The sequence below is a fragment of the Rhodamnia argentea genome, chromosome 3 (genome assembly GCF_020921035.1).
Source record: "Rhodamnia argentea isolate NSW1041297 chromosome 3, ASM2092103v1, whole genome shotgun sequence".
In the NCBI taxonomy this organism is placed as follows: domain Eukaryota; kingdom Viridiplantae; phylum Streptophyta; class Magnoliopsida; order Myrtales; family Myrtaceae; genus Rhodamnia; species Rhodamnia argentea.
The window spans coordinates 13244112-13259249 of NC_063152.1; the positions used below are offsets into that span (position 1 = coordinate 13244112).

Here is a 15138-nt window from a genome sequence, read left to right on the forward strand (position 1 = left end):
TAGAACTGCTACCTTGTGCTTGCTTACTAGACTGGCTGGACTGCCTCCTCCATAACTGGTACTGGTGCAGCTGCCTATGCTGCTGATACTAAGCTCAAGCTGGGATCTGCGATTCTCAGTATTTTCTCTAGCTTCAAAAGCTACACAATCCGTGACATATTAACAGGGGTTTCTGGAATAATTTCATCCTCAGCGTCATCCTCAAGCTTTCCACGATAAAACACCTTCCAAAGCGGGCTGAACTCATGTGCTTCCACTTAAGCCAGTGCCGGAAGCGTACTTTCTCACCCGATTCAAACTCCGTCTCCATCCAAGGGGGATTTCAGCCCTTGGCCGGTGGTGTACAGTTTCTTCTTCTTCTTCTTCTTCTTCTTGTCCTCCAATTTCTTGATCGAGTTTCAACCCAAGTCGGAGCTAACCAGCTTCTTCTGGTGTGCAATCACAGTCTTCACAAAACTCCTGCAACAAATTCGGATGTTCAGTAGCGTGTCCGTCGAACCAGAAAGGAATCGGATTGCCCAGCGAAAACCCATTTTCTGAAGACATCGTCCGTTGATAAACGTCAAGTAAAAAAGCAAACTTTAACGATGAACTTGCCTGCCCACTTCAGGTGAAACTGAAATCGCCCATTAGAGAAAGGAAAGTAAGGAGTAAAACTTGTTCTCGAGAAAAGATTATTTTCCAAAAAATAAAAATAAAAACAGAAAAAAGTATCTGCCCGTTAACGGATACCGATAACGCGTATATACCGATGACGTCACAACGCGTCTTGCACCTGACGTAACCAGTTAAGTTCTTCGAGAGCTCTTCTCCCTCCTCCTCCTTCATATCTCTCTCTCTCTCTCTCTCTCTCTCAAAGAAACGAAAAAACCAGATCTGTTTGTTGTCTGGGGGGACTTGCCAGAGAAAGAAAGAAGCGAAAAAGTGAAGAACAGAGTCGAGAGAGCATCCCATCGCCCGTCACCCACGATGGAGGAGGCAAAGAGAGCGCCCAAGCGCCGGCGGGTCGAGTGCAGGCTCATCGAGAAGGAGAGCGCGCGCGAGGTCACTTTCTCCAAGCGCCACCAGGGCCTCTTCCGCAAGGCGGCCGAGCTCTCCCTCCTCTGCGGCGCGGACGTCGCCGTCATCACCTACTCGCCCCACGGCAACCCCTTCGCCTTCGCCCACCCGTCCACCCCGGACGGCCTCGTCGACCGCTACCTCTCGGGCGACGTGACCAGAGACGACGCCGCTGCCGCCGCCGGAGAAGCGGCCGCGTACAGGAAGCGGTACGAGGATTCCGTCGCGAAGCTCGAGGAGGCCAAGAGAGAGGCGGCGAGGACCGCGGCCGAGGCCGGGAAGCGCAAGTGGTGGCTGGACGAGGCGGTCGTGGACGGCATGGAGGAGGAGGAGCTGGAGCATTACGTGGCGTCGCTGGAGGCTTTGCAGGAGTTGATCGCCGATAGAGTCGGGCAGTGCGGTGATTCGGGTTTCTACACCCGATTGATGGCGACGGACATGGACATAAGCATGGACATGGATGCTGCCCTTCTGGCTGAACTGCAATATTATTGCTAATACGGGTCAAAATCCGCTTTCTTAGTTGAACATAATTAGGGATTATATCAAATTCCTCTTGTTAATTTCTTCTTCTGTTCGGTTTTGCAAGCCTTATTGGCTTTAAACTTAGGGTTTAAGTTTTGGGAGACGAGGCATGATGGCGAAGTAAAATTCATGCTGAATAATATTCTTGTATTTCCTATTAATAAAGATGAATAGATCGAGTCCGTTTTCATTCTTTCTTTTCGCCAAACAATCTTTCATAATCTTTTATTGTTTGCGAAGTTATTAGTATTAAATTAAGCTAAAATTACTGTTTATGAAACATAGATTATACGTACATAATTTTCTTCATGTTTGTCCTGTACATGCGATGGCATTAGGAGTACAATCGAAATTGCGAAAATTAATTTTCTTAATTTATATTGGTTAAAAATTGATTTTTTCAGGAAAAAAAATGTGAAAAGAATGAGGGTTGGGATCACAAAGATCGAATTTTGGGTCAGATCCGAACAAATGCTACCCGACCACCAATGTTCACCATATCGACACAACTTATAAATTATGTACTCAGCATTTACACTGCTCAGATAATTACCATATCCTCTTCCGAGGACGATACTCGAGCCGAGCCGAATGCGTCCTCTTGGAAGATCCACTTCTGGTCTGAGTTGGCCCCCAGATAGTCGGTATTCTGGTCGGTAATCGGTATGAACCGATCCCTGGGCGATCGTCCGACCCGATAGAGATTGAGACAGATAGAGAAAATGCTGCATCACTTGCTATGGTCATTCTGATGGCCATTGAAGGGTCTACAACAGGACTTCCGTTGCAATGTACAGTCACAATTCTACATTCCATAATGAGATATTTGAGGATCTAAGCAGACTTGGATGAATACCCAGGTCGCGGATCCACAGGTTGCTCCTCCAATCTTCGAAAATTCCATCCCCTGTTTCTCTGTTTCATCACAAGTTCAAAGTGGTGCGCAACAGCAATCAAACCAGGAGGTCGTTTCGTGGCCTCTCTCTTGGCACCTGCCCAGATCAGGCAAAGCACTTTCATTCACTGATCATCGTCTATGGGGGGTTTGAACCGACAACAGGATCTGTCTCGATGTCGATCGAACTCACCGTTGGGTTGGCGTCGATCAATACTTGATTAGAGCTTCGGGATTTTGGTGATTCTATGTATGATGAAATTGCAATTCGCGAAGCAACGTTATGTTCAAAATCTTCTGTAAAATAATTCTAGACATGAGGTTGTTTCGTAACCATATGTATCTTCTTTATTACTTTAGTAACGTAATTATCTCCGGCATATAGCTTAATTCGATAACCATCGTCCAGCACATCCACTTGACTCCTGGTCTGGGGAGCGAATCTCGGATGCGGTCGGATCTTCTTCGAGAAAATCACTAATTGCACCCGTTAATTTGGCCAGTTTAGTCATAAATCTTTTTACGATTTACCAATGTAGTCCTTTAGTCTAATTTTTACTGGAAATTGATGACGTAGACATCTATCCGGTGGACGCTGACATGGAATCTTTAAAATTCTTTTGTGGAAATTTTCTGATTTTTTTTTTTTGTTAAGGGCCAGCAGGATAGTAATGACGTCAGATGAAAAGGGGCCCGTGCATTTTCGTGTATCTCTCTCAAGAACGAAAATTCCATGGATTAACTAAATTTTAGTACCTTCTGTGAAAAAGAGATTAAATGGATGATTTCAGGAAAAAAGTTGTACATGGGAAAATGCGAGATAGCTTCGGAAGTATCGGGAAAAATCTCTCGATACTTTTTATACAATGAGATCGTGAAAAAAAAAAAAGGATACTACAAGCACTAGCTTTTATACGATACTCACTTTGATACCATAAATTTTTCATTCGAGTGTCGTTAAAAACATTCACTTGCGTCTTTTTTTTTTTAATTTTTTCTGTGTGTCTCGAAAGATTCATGTTCTAAATCGAGAATATATCTCAAAGGAATCTTAGATACATGCGCGATCACAATTCCGGAAATTGAAACTTTCCTTATTAGGAAATATTTCGGACACTTTATGAGGACAAAACCTGGCTATAAGTAATCCGTGAGCTCTCTTGTTCCTTTTCTAAGCTCCTGCGCTTTCAATCTCAACTGTACTGTCTCACTCGAGGCCATGGCGGAGGCAAAGAGGCGAACCCTAGGCCGCCCGTCGAACCGAGTGCAAGCTCATCGAGGACAAAGCCCCGCGCGAGGTCACATTCTCCGAGCGTCACCGGGGCATGTTCAGGATGGCGAGCGGCCACCCCGTCCTCCACCGCAGCTGCAGCCCTGCGCTCTCGACGAGCGCAAGAAGCAGTACCAAGATGCGGCCTCGAAGCTGGAAGAGGGACGCGGTCGAAGGCGGAAAGAGAGGAGGAGGTGCTGGGAATTGTTGCGACCACAGGTGGTGGGATGGGGATGCTGATGACGGCGTGGGAGCGGAAGAGTTAAGAGCATTATGCAGCTTCCCTGGAGAATTTGATGAAGAAGGCCGCTGATAAGATAGACACCAGTGTGTAAATTATGACTCAGCGTTCCTTTTTCGATCACTTAATTCTTTTGTAGAGGATTACGCACAAAGTATTGCCTCATAAAAACAGTAATTCCTATGTAGTTTTTTTCTCACGTAATTTATATGCATGGAACGACTCAAAGTCGAAACTTTAGCTTAATACTAAATAGTTATGAACAATAGAAGATCGTGAGAGATTATGTGAACGATAGAAAGATCGAAAACGAACTTGATCTATTCATCTTTGTCAATGGGAAATACAAGAAGATTGGCGGTCCTCTCCATACATAGCAAGTCAGGTTTACCCAACATTCTCTCCTAAACGTGGGGGCTAAATCTTTGGTAGACGAGGCATGATGGCGATGTGGAAATCATGTCACGCCAGCCGAGGCCGGGAAGCGGAAGTGGTGGCTAGATGAGGCAGTCAAGGACGGCATGGAGGAGGAGGAGGAGGAGGAACTGGAGCATTACGTGGCCGGCGTCGCCGGAGGCTCTGAGGAAGTCGGTCGCCGCTGCCAATGTAGTCGGAGAGTGCGGTGATTCGGGTTCCTACACCCTATTGCTGGCGACGGACATGGACATAAGTAAGCATGGGCATGGATGCTACGTTTCTCGCTGAACTGCAATATTCTTGTTAATGGGTCTAATCCGCTTTATTAGTTGAACATAATTAGGGATTTTATCAAATTCCTTTTGGTAATTTCTTCTTCTGTTCAGTTTTTGGGAGACGAGGCATGATGGCGAAGTGGAAATCATGTTGAGATTATTCTTTGTACCTTCAGTTGACAAAGATGAATCTATCAAATTCGTTTCAGTTCTTTCCTTCGTTAGTTAGACAAATCTCTCGTGATCTTTTGTTAAACCATTTAACGGGGACATTTTGAACCTTCGTTGTCACACAGTGTAACAAGTCAATCAAAAGTATGTAATTCTAAAATTTAAGTGCCACATAAGATCAGATGTAATTAGTCATTTCATTGCATCAGTAGTTATAACTGACACTTAAAACACTTTGAAAGTTTCCCAAAAAAAAAAAAAAAAAGGAAAAAAGGTCACAAAAAACCCTAAATTATATTTATTGTGACACATTTGCCCTAAACTTTTTTTTATGTCACAAAAAACCTTAAACTTTTATCCATGTAACATATTTGCCCCAAACTTATACTAGTGTGACACATTTATGCCATTTTTTTTGTGACACTAAAAATATTAAACTTATATTCATGTGACATATTAACCTCAAAATTTAGGATAAATGTGTCACAAGCATATAAGTTTGGAGTTTTTTATGTCATAAAAAAATAATTTGGAGTAAATGGATCATATTGATATAAGTTTAAGATTTTTTTATGTCATAAAAAAATGTTTTGGATAAATATGTCACACGAGTACAAATTTAAGATTTTTGACGTTTTAATCAGCATGTTTCTTTTACGGATTCGTTTCCTTTTCTTTGGTACTTTTGGGATTAGAAAATGGTAATCCGAAAACTGAAAACGAGAAGGATAGTGATGGCGATGCCGAGAATAGTTCTTCAACATCTGAGGACCATCGTAACTCATTCAACGAGTAGAAATGAGGAGTACAAATGAGGACTTGATGAGTGGCGAATCGCCATCTCCTCCGTACACATCTGTGAACAAGCCTCTAGAGTCAAATGCGGTTGTTCAGAAGTGGAAGCCGGAGATGATTCACAGATCGAGCGGAAGGACGTCGACGAAGCTGTTGGCGATGATACTGACGGCCAAGGAAGCGAGTTAAAGCCGAACAGTGCTCTTATTACAGTTTAGTTTGTCAAGGAAGAAGAAACCCGGGGAGAGTTGGAGAGCGCCAAATATCTACATCTACAGGCTCGAGTCCACAAAGGAGTCTGTGCAATGGAGACGGTGAGAGCTTGCACGTGACGAACTCAGCAGAGAAGCCGGTACTTCACTTGTTTTCGATCAACTGTCGCGTACGATTATATGACCCCTTTTTGAAACGTGCGCCTCCGGAAACGGAATTCGCTTGATAAAGCTGTCGTGCCATTGCTCCGCAGCCTGAGGTACCGGTGACTCCAAGAGCGGCGCAAAGGACTTCTGTGGATGAATTGCTGTGGATTGCTTGATGTCATAACTAGGTCCAGGACATAATTTTCAGGCTTTGGTTTTCCAAGTCACCTGGAAAATTGGTTTGATAGCTAGGCTTTGTAATGCAGCGGCATTTTACAGGTCTGTCAGGGGAGTAACTCTCCTCATTGAGGTCTGAAAATCATTCTTGTTGCCGATATGCTCCCAGACTGCGAAGTTTACCAAATCCAACCGGCAAGTACTCGGGGTCCGTTGTACGCGAGACCGAGGAGCTCCTCTCGAATCCCCTCCCTCGCTCGAAGACGCCGAGTCGCAGAAGACAGACGTTAAAATACCCGAACCAAGAAAGTTAGATGCGGCGGCTTACTTCAGCTCAGGATCCTTCCTATGCTTAGTTGCTCCAGATTGTTAGCTCCGGCGAACGCATTTTCACCGAATCCTTAAATCAACAGTATCTATGTATGCTGGCCAAAGGTAATGACAGACTCGCTGGAAAAATATACGCCTTCGGTTCTCTTTGATTCTGATCAGCAAATCCTTAGCGAGCTTGCTCTGAACTTGAATCGACAAGCTTGATTCCTTCCAATTGTACTTTGGTTTGCAGAGAGAACTGGGAATCTGTATCAGTCGAAAGATGGCGAGCTCAACAAAGATTTCTGGTAAAATATCTTCCTCCAAACAAACAGAGCCTTAGTCAAAATCAATTTTTCGTGTTACCAAGCTACCCTTCGATCATAGTAGAAATATAATAGGTCTTCAAGGAGGACCACATGCTTCATAAATAGTACACCGTTTTCATTAGTGATCGTAAGATGTTAATTGATGCAATTCAACACAGAGGCCCTTACCCCTAGACGTGGCCGGTTCCGGTTCCAAAAACAGGTGGAACCGCCGGTTCCGGTTCCTAGGCCCAATCACTCTTTTTCCTCGGGCCTCCTCCCTTTTTTTTTTTTTTTTAAACCGGATCGGAACCATGGACCTGGTCAACGGGCCGGTTCCGGGCCCGTTCCAGGCCCCGGTTCATTTTGGCCACGTCTACTTACCCCCCTTGGTGCATTCATCCTTAGTTTGGTCACGGACTCTCGTCTCCTCTTGAGCAACGACCCCAAATGGAGTTTGAACTTTGAAGTGGACGAGCAAATCAACAAAGCAATTGCTCATGAGCTAGCAAATTGGACTTTTCGTCGAATGGGAATCGCATCTTCTTTTCTTTTTAATGATCCCCCATCTAGAGTAAAAACATATAATGTTAGTAGAATCTTCTTTAATCAATCATCTTAACATAGGCTCTTTTTCCTTCTTGTAATATTCGCACCGCTTTGATGGAATTGAAGTGTTTTTTTTTTTTTTTATACCCAAAACAAAAAAATATATATCCTTTTTTTTATAATCTTTTTGCTAAATCCCCTTTAACCCTGGTTAACTATATATGTCCCAAAATAATTTTCTCTAATTCGTTCTTCTACTTAATCTCTTTCTTTGTTTTTAATTCTTTCTCTCCACCTTCTTTCTTTGATTTTACCCGTTGCAAGCTCCTTTCTTTCCTCTCCAGTCTCCACCATAGGCCCATGTAATATCACGGCTGCTCATCTTTCATCCCACGCCAGCGAGCTTCGACGAATGGAAGATAGCCACCTGCCAACGGTGGCGACGACCAGAAGTTGTTCTTCCTGAAACAGCCTAGCGAACCGAAGGTGACAGAGACCGGTGAGCGGAGGCGACGGACCACCACCACCACCACCGACCGAAGCCATGGAAACTGATAGCGTAGCCTCAGGCGAACGATTCTCTCCTGAGGTTCTGGGTTTTATGCGGCTTGCTATAGATCAGGTAACGCCTGGCGCAGCCGAATTGTATTGACTTGATGTAGTACTTGAGCTGAAGCTTGATTCCGATTCGTTCGCTGCTATAATTGCGCGGAAACTTGAAGAATTTATAGTTGAATTTGTACAGGAGACGTTGAATAAGTGTTTCTCTGCAAGTGTTGTCTGTGGATGCTTGGTAGTGCATCCATTGGTAATCGACATTGCACGCTGCTAAATCAGCAGCAATCCCTAGAAGGTATAGGTTTTCTTTCTCTCTTTTCAGAGGTGGCAATTTATTGAAAGAAGTAGGTGAAGTCTAGGTTTAAAGAAAAAACAACCAAGGCAGGGTGCAGCAACGGGAAGTTGGGTGTACATGGGGTGGTTCAGTCCCCTTTTAAAGTCAAAAACAGAGCCAATCCAGATGCTGTAGGTTGGGAGGGATGGATTTGGGGTGCTTTTTAGGTGTCTAGGAAATGTGGATGGGTAGTTTGTGCCTATCATGAAGATGTGTAGTGGGTGATAGGTTTGCGGGCATAATTTATTTGTTAGAAGCTTCGATCACTGGGATAGGACTCTGTTGCAGGTTTCATGAGGCATTTGAAGAAGAGGCAAAACCATAGAACCATAGAGGAATGAAGAAGACGCAATGAGATGGCAAGCCACCAGGAAAGGTTGCTTGACAGTCGAGTCCTTTTGCCCCCTTTTGACTTTGGCACCTAGGGAGCATTTAAACCCAAATTTTTTTGGAGCATGAGAATAATGTGAACACGGGTTGTGCCTGTGGATAACTGGTTAGGTGGCTATTTTCTTTGGCCCTGTGGCCTGTGGGTATGGAAAAAGAAAAAAATCACGAGAAACCCAGAGTTTACGTAAGTTATTCAGTAGACTAGAGACAGAATCACAAGACGCTGATTGTCAATTCCGATGTCCAAAAGCTTCACAACAGTTTTAGGGATCTCTCTTTATCCTTATATGCCATAGAATTTATGAAGGAAAATGACCCAGATGCTAAAACTCCAGGAAGCTTCTTGAATTTTTAAGTGAAACCTCATTATTGATAGAAAAGCTTCTGAGGTAACCATGATAGGACACACTAGAATGAGCAACATGTAGTTTCTCAAATTAGTTCTTTTTTTTCGATGCTTTTGTTAGAGCCATATAAGTTAAAACGTTAGGTGGGATTTGTATCTGTATTACAGGACGAGTATGTGGGTAAAATCATTGCTGGGAGGTCAATGACCAGTACATTATACAGGACCTGCAAAATCTTGATCATATAACTATGAGACATGCGTTTTTTTCCTTTAGTATCTGCATATCGATGCTGAAGTATTTCTACTGCTGGCAACGTGATGCTGATGTCCTCTTGAATTTGCCTTTATGCATGCATTAGAGAATTTCTGACTCTTATTCTCATATTTTTTTTCCTCCTAACAAGTAAAGTAATGAGACCTATTTCTTTTCTTATGTAAGGCAAAGCTTGCGTTGGACAGTCTTGAAGTTCCAGTTGGGTAAGTTACTGGTTTTAAGTAACCAGGCGCATTTCATATATGTTACTTTATTTTCTAAATGAGATGATTAGTATTATAGTCTTAATTAGTGAATGATTTCAGATTGGACTCTTTGATTGAACAGCTGTGTGATTGTTGAGGATGAGAACGTTATTGCGGCAGGAAGAAACCGGACTAACGAGACACGGAATGTATGTTTATCATTGCTTCTCCCCGCCATTATATAGATTGTGCCCAGCAACACTTTGTTATTTTTCCAAATTGATACCCTCGAATTATCCACTCGTAGTTTATTGTTGATCATTTTATGTTTCTCCCTTAATATGTATTTATTAGATAATAAAATAATATATATCTATAATCAAATCTGTTAATAAGTTGAATTTTCCATGCATGATTAGGCTGTAAGGTGTTTTGTTCCCCGTTACTCTACGTGAAATATAGCCACGGGTAACAACAACAATAATCTTGCTTTATTATACACAATGTTTTACCTTTTTCTTTTGCCATTGTGCTATGTTTGGAACCATATTACGGTCTTTATCTGCTTTTGTGAAGTTCCTAACATTGTTCTCTCAGGACGTATGTAGCTAGATATCTGGTATACTCTGTGGTCTAAAAATGCATTGTGACCATTGTATTGCCTTTTAAGATGCAAGAACCTGCTCCTTGGCCACAGTTCTTCTTACAATGGCCATTTACACAACTAATTTAAGCTTGGCTTCTGGTAGAGATCATCTCTTAACTAATAGTATAATTCTTTAATCATTTATAGTCATGAGGTGACAATACATTACTATAGATGATTTTATGGATAGTAATGAATAGTTGATGTGAAAAATGCCCTTTATTATCTTGTGGAGCTTAATAAAAAGACAAAGGCCCCTTGCTACAGGGGTATATTTAAAAATACTGTTAGGAAAGGTAGAGGTGGCTGATCCAATAAGAAGCCTCTTTGCCATGTGAGATTTTCATCAACTTCAAGTGAGCAAAACTTGTTGACTTCAAGTAGTACAAGCCTTGATCAACCTTATATCTACTCTTAGTTAGTAAATTTGAAGGAGAAATCACATTCCTCATGAAATGTATTTCCTAAATTCATGTTGAAACTACACTATGAGTAACTGTCTCTCTCACAAAGCTCCTAAGTTTGATATCCTTGCTTTGTTTTTCTCCTTGCGCTTTCATAGGCAACGAGACATGCAGAGATGGAAGCGATTGATGTTCTTCTTATACAGTGGCAGAGGACTGGATTTACGGCTGCAGAAGTTGCGGAGAAGTTTTCAGCATGCTCCCTTTATGTGACATGTGAACCCTGCATAATGTGTGCAGCGGCATTGTCAATCATTGGTATATCTGTTGATCAAACTGAAATAAAACTAAAATTTGCTCAAATTTGTTTATTTATAAATATTTGGATGACTCTTATTCTTTTGTAGGTATAAAGGAAGTATACTATGGCTGTGCAAATGATAAATTTGGAGGCTGTGGCTCAATACTGTCGTTACATTCAAGTAGCTCTGAGGCATGCATTAGGTCAGATTCTGGACTTGCTTTTGCTGGTTTTGTGTCTACATAGCTTTACTTTGAAATTATGACATATAACAATTGACAACTAGAGCTTACTGGAGGTTTCTGATCCTTACGTTGATAACGGATGGATGTGGGTTCATAGTGATTCTGTATGTTGTTGCACGTTGATTGTTGTAATGCATAACCATGAAAATAAATGGAGGTTTGTGGAACTAATTTTCCATCTTTTCTGTCCTTTCCTTCGTTTGAGTGGAAGAAAGTGGTGTTTCTGGAAGCATCAAGAAGTCAGGTTTATATTTATTCTTTCTTTTTCAGCTTTGTTTCCTTTTTCTTAAATTCTTTGTGACTTGTTAGACAGTTCCGTTTTCTTTATTTGCCCTAAAAAATTTACAGTTCTGGGAAGTGCTACAAGTTATGCTAACATCAGTTTCTTTTTTCCTTTTCCCTCTTCCCCCTGTTTCTTCATTTCTTCTTCCTGACTTTTTTTCACTCAGTGAGATTCTTTGATGGCTTTAATGTTATCATATTTAAATCGAGAAATATAGTAGCTTCAAAGAAGTATGATATTCTAACAATGAGGAAATTCATGCTTTCTGATATGTCATGGGCAATGTATTTGATAAAGAAATCTCTTTTCTCGTCTGATAGTTGCAATTGTCTCTTCTTGCATACAATTGAGCGTGTGCCTGCTAAATTGTGGTGTATGGCTTGTGTTTCCAGTAAGATTTTTCATCTGTCTGACGCTGTTATGTGCTAACATTTCACGTCTCCTAAGCTTGTTCAGAACTCATCAATTTTTCACTTTGACTTTGTCGACGTAAATGTTAAAACGTAGTGAAACATGATCTGTTTCATTGTGATTTGAGCAGTACATGAAGTTGCTAATCTAGATTACGGACATTGTTTTCAGTTCAAAGTGTTAGTTTTGAAAGAGCAAGCTCAAGTACTGGGGGAAGAAGCAAGAGATGTATCGAGGATGCATCTAAAGAAAAATTTAAAAGGGAAAAAAATAAACCTTGAAATCTCATACTTTTAGAGCTTGAAATTCATAGCTATGTACAGTGATTAATAATCTGATTATGAGTCAAAAGCATTCTGGGATGCATCTGCCTGCTTTAGGAATGTTTCCAACTTTTTTCTTGTTTCTCTTGCAGTATTGGGAATTCTGGATCAAAGGGATTCAAATGTTGTGGAGGTATAATGGCATCAGAAGCCATTTCTCTTCTGCGAGATTTTTATGAACGAGGAAACCCTAATGGTATAAATGGCGATAACCTTTTTAACTAGTCGGACTATCTCTTCGAAAGAATGTTATTATACTGCAGTTTGCACCTATTTACATTAGATAACATAAGGGAAATGGTAGTTCATTTTCAATGGACCCATAGTTACATATACATTTTAAGAGGCTTTTATGAAATAATAGAGAAATTCTACTTAGAACAAAAGTTTTCTTTATCAATCAATCAAGTTGAGCATTGTGCCTTGGCAACATCTCCTTGAAAGAACCTTCCAGAAAAATTTAACTTTTAGAGCCTATATCAACGGTCTTCCTAGCACTGATCCCCTTCCATATTGATTAAGAAGAAATGAGGAAGCCTGTTTCTGTTTCTACTTTTCATTCAATTTTCTGAACCACCTATAGAAAGAACTGTAGCTGGAGGCTTTTGGTGATTGCAGATCTTGCTGAACAACTCTCTCTCTCTCTCTCTCTCTCTCTCTCTCTCTCTTCCATATGTAAATTGTTTGCTGCAGTGAAGATATGTTGTTGTATCCTTGGTCTGGAGTATTATCTGCCAAATGGAATGTTTTGTAATGACTAAGGGCTAGTGAAATTGCAATTATAGAAGTAGTGGGTCATTGGTTGGATGAGAATTCATTCAGAAGTTTTCTCCATTAAAGATAAGGTGCTCAAGAGTGCTCATCTTGACAATGTGCGTACACTTATCCAGACTGACACTAAGTATAGTTGTTTGAGTGAGCGGTGTTCCACCTTATAATGGTTGCTATGAATAGGTGTAGAATTTGCCCTGTAAACAAAAGGTAGAGTTTCAGATGCCCAGTCTTCTTTCTTTTTTTGTTTTTGCGGGGGGGCACTAATGCCGTGCTTATCATATGTAGCTTACCTCTAGACTCGGTATACCTAGTGAGATGGCCTATTGAAATATAGGATTTCATGTCCTTGATTAAGCAAAATGACGAAGTGCATTATCTTAATAGTTGATAATCCATTGGTTAGACTCATTAGAGGGAAATATCTTCTTCCTTGATCCCTATCATGAATTTGTAAGCATATATGGTTCTTGGTCGAGCGATTGTCCAATTTGCGTTCTTCAGTTGAAAATATTTCAAGAGACTGATCGGACCGTAACCTTTTCATGCCTCTGAGATATAGCATGCTTTGGAAAGTCTTTACATACAGAAAAGATGGCCTCAAATAAATTTTCTTTGCAATAATAAAATCTAGGTGGTTGAACCTTGTTACATGAAGTATCATTTCTCCTCCTTTTTTCCCCTCCTTTTCCATCCATTTTCTATTTACGAGATCGTGGAATCTATCATTGTTTGTATAAATGTATGCTCAGTACTAACATTTGATTTTCAGCTCCAAAGCCTCACAGGTCACAGGTTACTCAGGCTTAAACTTAGATCTTCCTGCATTGATTCTTCCTGTTGAATCTTCCCATGCCTTTGCACAACTAGGTAAGACCTTTGAACTTATGATTCCTTGCTTTTCTGAACATCATGTACATCATGTAGAGATGGAATGACTATAGGTTACTTGTGCATATAACAAGTCGGCTGCATGGTGTGACCTTCCTGTATTATAGCCTGTTAGCAACGGAATGGCATGGATTAGGGCGCTGTGGCAGTATGATGCTCATGTGACTTTTGTGTGTACCTACCGCTATAAATTCCCTTGTCTGGTGGTAGTCAATTACAACGAGGCACTTTTAAGGTCTTCAAGATGGAGTTAGACAACATCCTTGCTCTCATTTCTTATTCTCGGTTTATCATGGTTGTTTTGTTCATTGTTCTTATTCCTGTAAGTCAATCTCTTTATTTGACTTTATCCTAAAAGTAAAATCTGGCAGTTCAAGGTAGTTCCCATTCTTGAAGTGAGAACTAATTGCAAAATAACTTTTGAACCATAGTTTTGCGACTCTTTGTATTCTACATATAAAGTGCAAATTTGGATTTGACGTCATTGGTTCTAGCATGGTAAGACTGCTGTTTGTCCGAAACAGTTGAGGGTAATTATTTTGTCTTAAGATCTTAAAAAGTTGCATAATCATAGTGTGTTTAGACAGCCCTTTAAGTAGAGAGATCCCTGTGAATGGTAATGACGATGATTAGCATTCTATTTGATGGTACGAAGATGTAGTTAAACATCTAGAATTCCATAGTGCCTTCAAATGATTTAGTGTACACTGACTGACAATGAATGTGCCATTTACTGAATTTCCTATTGCAGAGTTTCATCAGGGGACCTGAGAAAGGAAGCGTGATGCACGCCCGGATCAGTTTTTGCCCGAATGATCAGGTGCTTACTGAGGGTTGCAGCTGTGGTCACAAGTCCATTCAATTATTTAGCTTGATTATCAGATTGTAAGATAACTTATGGCATAGCCCTGTGTAGGCATCCCTTTTTTGTTAATGCTAATTTTTGTCATCAACCTATTCTGTAATCTAGCTTGATTTTTTTATTTTTTTGAGCTTTCGAACTTTGAGGTAATTCTAGGCGCGCTATTGATGTGTCTGAGCTTTGTAATCTTGGTCTATATCGCGTGTGATCCCTAATGGTCCATAACGCAACCGGCACCCAAGCATGCTGGGCGGTGCCGTGCCCTGCTAATGCCACATTCTCTTGGGCGTACATGTCATATTCCAAGAAACGAGACTCCAATCCTGGGTAAACAAACCTCTTCCAAGCAACCTTGGCCCCATGATTATTCTCCAACAGCTGAGATCTTCATATCAACTTCTTTGGCATAGTAAAAATTTGGCCAGTTGGGGTCTACCTGCATAACCGAGGTGTTTTACCGTCCATGTAGTCATTTCAGTTTGTAATTTCCCTGATCAAGGACCAACATTCCACATTTACTATTAGAACTATGGAAAATCATGGTGCTTAAGTATGGAC

At 41.1% G+C, this 15138-nt stretch overlaps 2 protein-coding genes across 4 annotated transcripts; both read left to right on the forward strand.

Moving 5' to 3' along the window:
* Positions 1 to 905: 905 nt before the first annotated feature.
* Positions 906 to 4714, forward strand: LOC125314334 (agamous-like MADS-box protein AGL61). Its single transcript, XM_048276364.1, has 2 exons — positions 906 to 1526; positions 4684 to 4714. Exons 1-2 carry the CDS (start codon positions 970 to 972, stop codon positions 4712 to 4714), a joined length of 588 nt encoding a protein of 195 aa, XP_048132321.1. The 5' UTR covers positions 906 to 969.
* A 2984-nt stretch (positions 4715 to 7698) lies between these two features.
* On the forward strand, positions 7699 to 14730 carry LOC115757018 (tRNA-specific adenosine deaminase TAD2-like). Of its 3 annotated transcripts, XR_004017278.2 has the most exons (8): positions 7699 to 7975; positions 9424 to 9461; positions 9586 to 9652; positions 10652 to 10811; positions 10901 to 10997; positions 12149 to 12252; positions 13600 to 13697; positions 14470 to 14730. XR_004017278.2 is itself a non-coding variant. In XM_048276367.1 (7 exons), the coding sequence occupies exons 1-7, from the start codon at positions 7898 to 7900 to the stop codon at positions 14487 to 14489; spliced, it is 564 nt and encodes a 187-aa protein (XP_048132324.1). In that variant the 5' UTR covers positions 7699 to 7897; the 3' UTR covers positions 14490 to 14730. The 3 variants fall into 3 exon arrangements, 2 of the variants coding, with proteins under 2 accessions (XP_048132324.1, XP_048132322.1); XM_048276367.1 differs by lacking the exon at positions 13600 to 13697; XM_048276365.1 differs by lacking the exon at positions 14470 to 14730 and having other exon boundaries at positions 13600 to 14039.
* The last annotated feature ends 408 nt before the right edge of the window (positions 14731 to 15138 follow it).

Bases quoted from the DNA above. Each gene is read 5' to 3' on its own strand.
- LOC125314334 (XM_048276364.1), top strand. From the start codon at position 970: ATGGAGGAGGCAAAGAGAGCGCCCAAGCGCCGGCGGGTCGAGTGCAGG. The intron at 1,527-4,683 runs CCTTCTGGCTGA...CATGGATGCTAC, and splicing joins AGCATGGACATGGATGCTGC to GTTTCTCGCTGAACTGCAAT.
- LOC115757018 (XM_048276365.1), top strand. From the start codon at position 7,898: ATGGAAACTGATAGCGTAGCCTCAGGCGAACGATTCTCTCCTGAGGTT. The intron at 9,462-9,585 runs GTAAGTTACTGG...TTGATTGAACAG, and splicing joins AGTCTTGAAGTTCCAGTTGG to CTGTGTGATTGTTGAGGATG. The intron at 12,253-13,599 runs GTATAAATGGCG...TTTGATTTTCAG, and splicing joins TGAACGAGGAAACCCTAATG to CTCCAAAGCCTCACAGGTCA.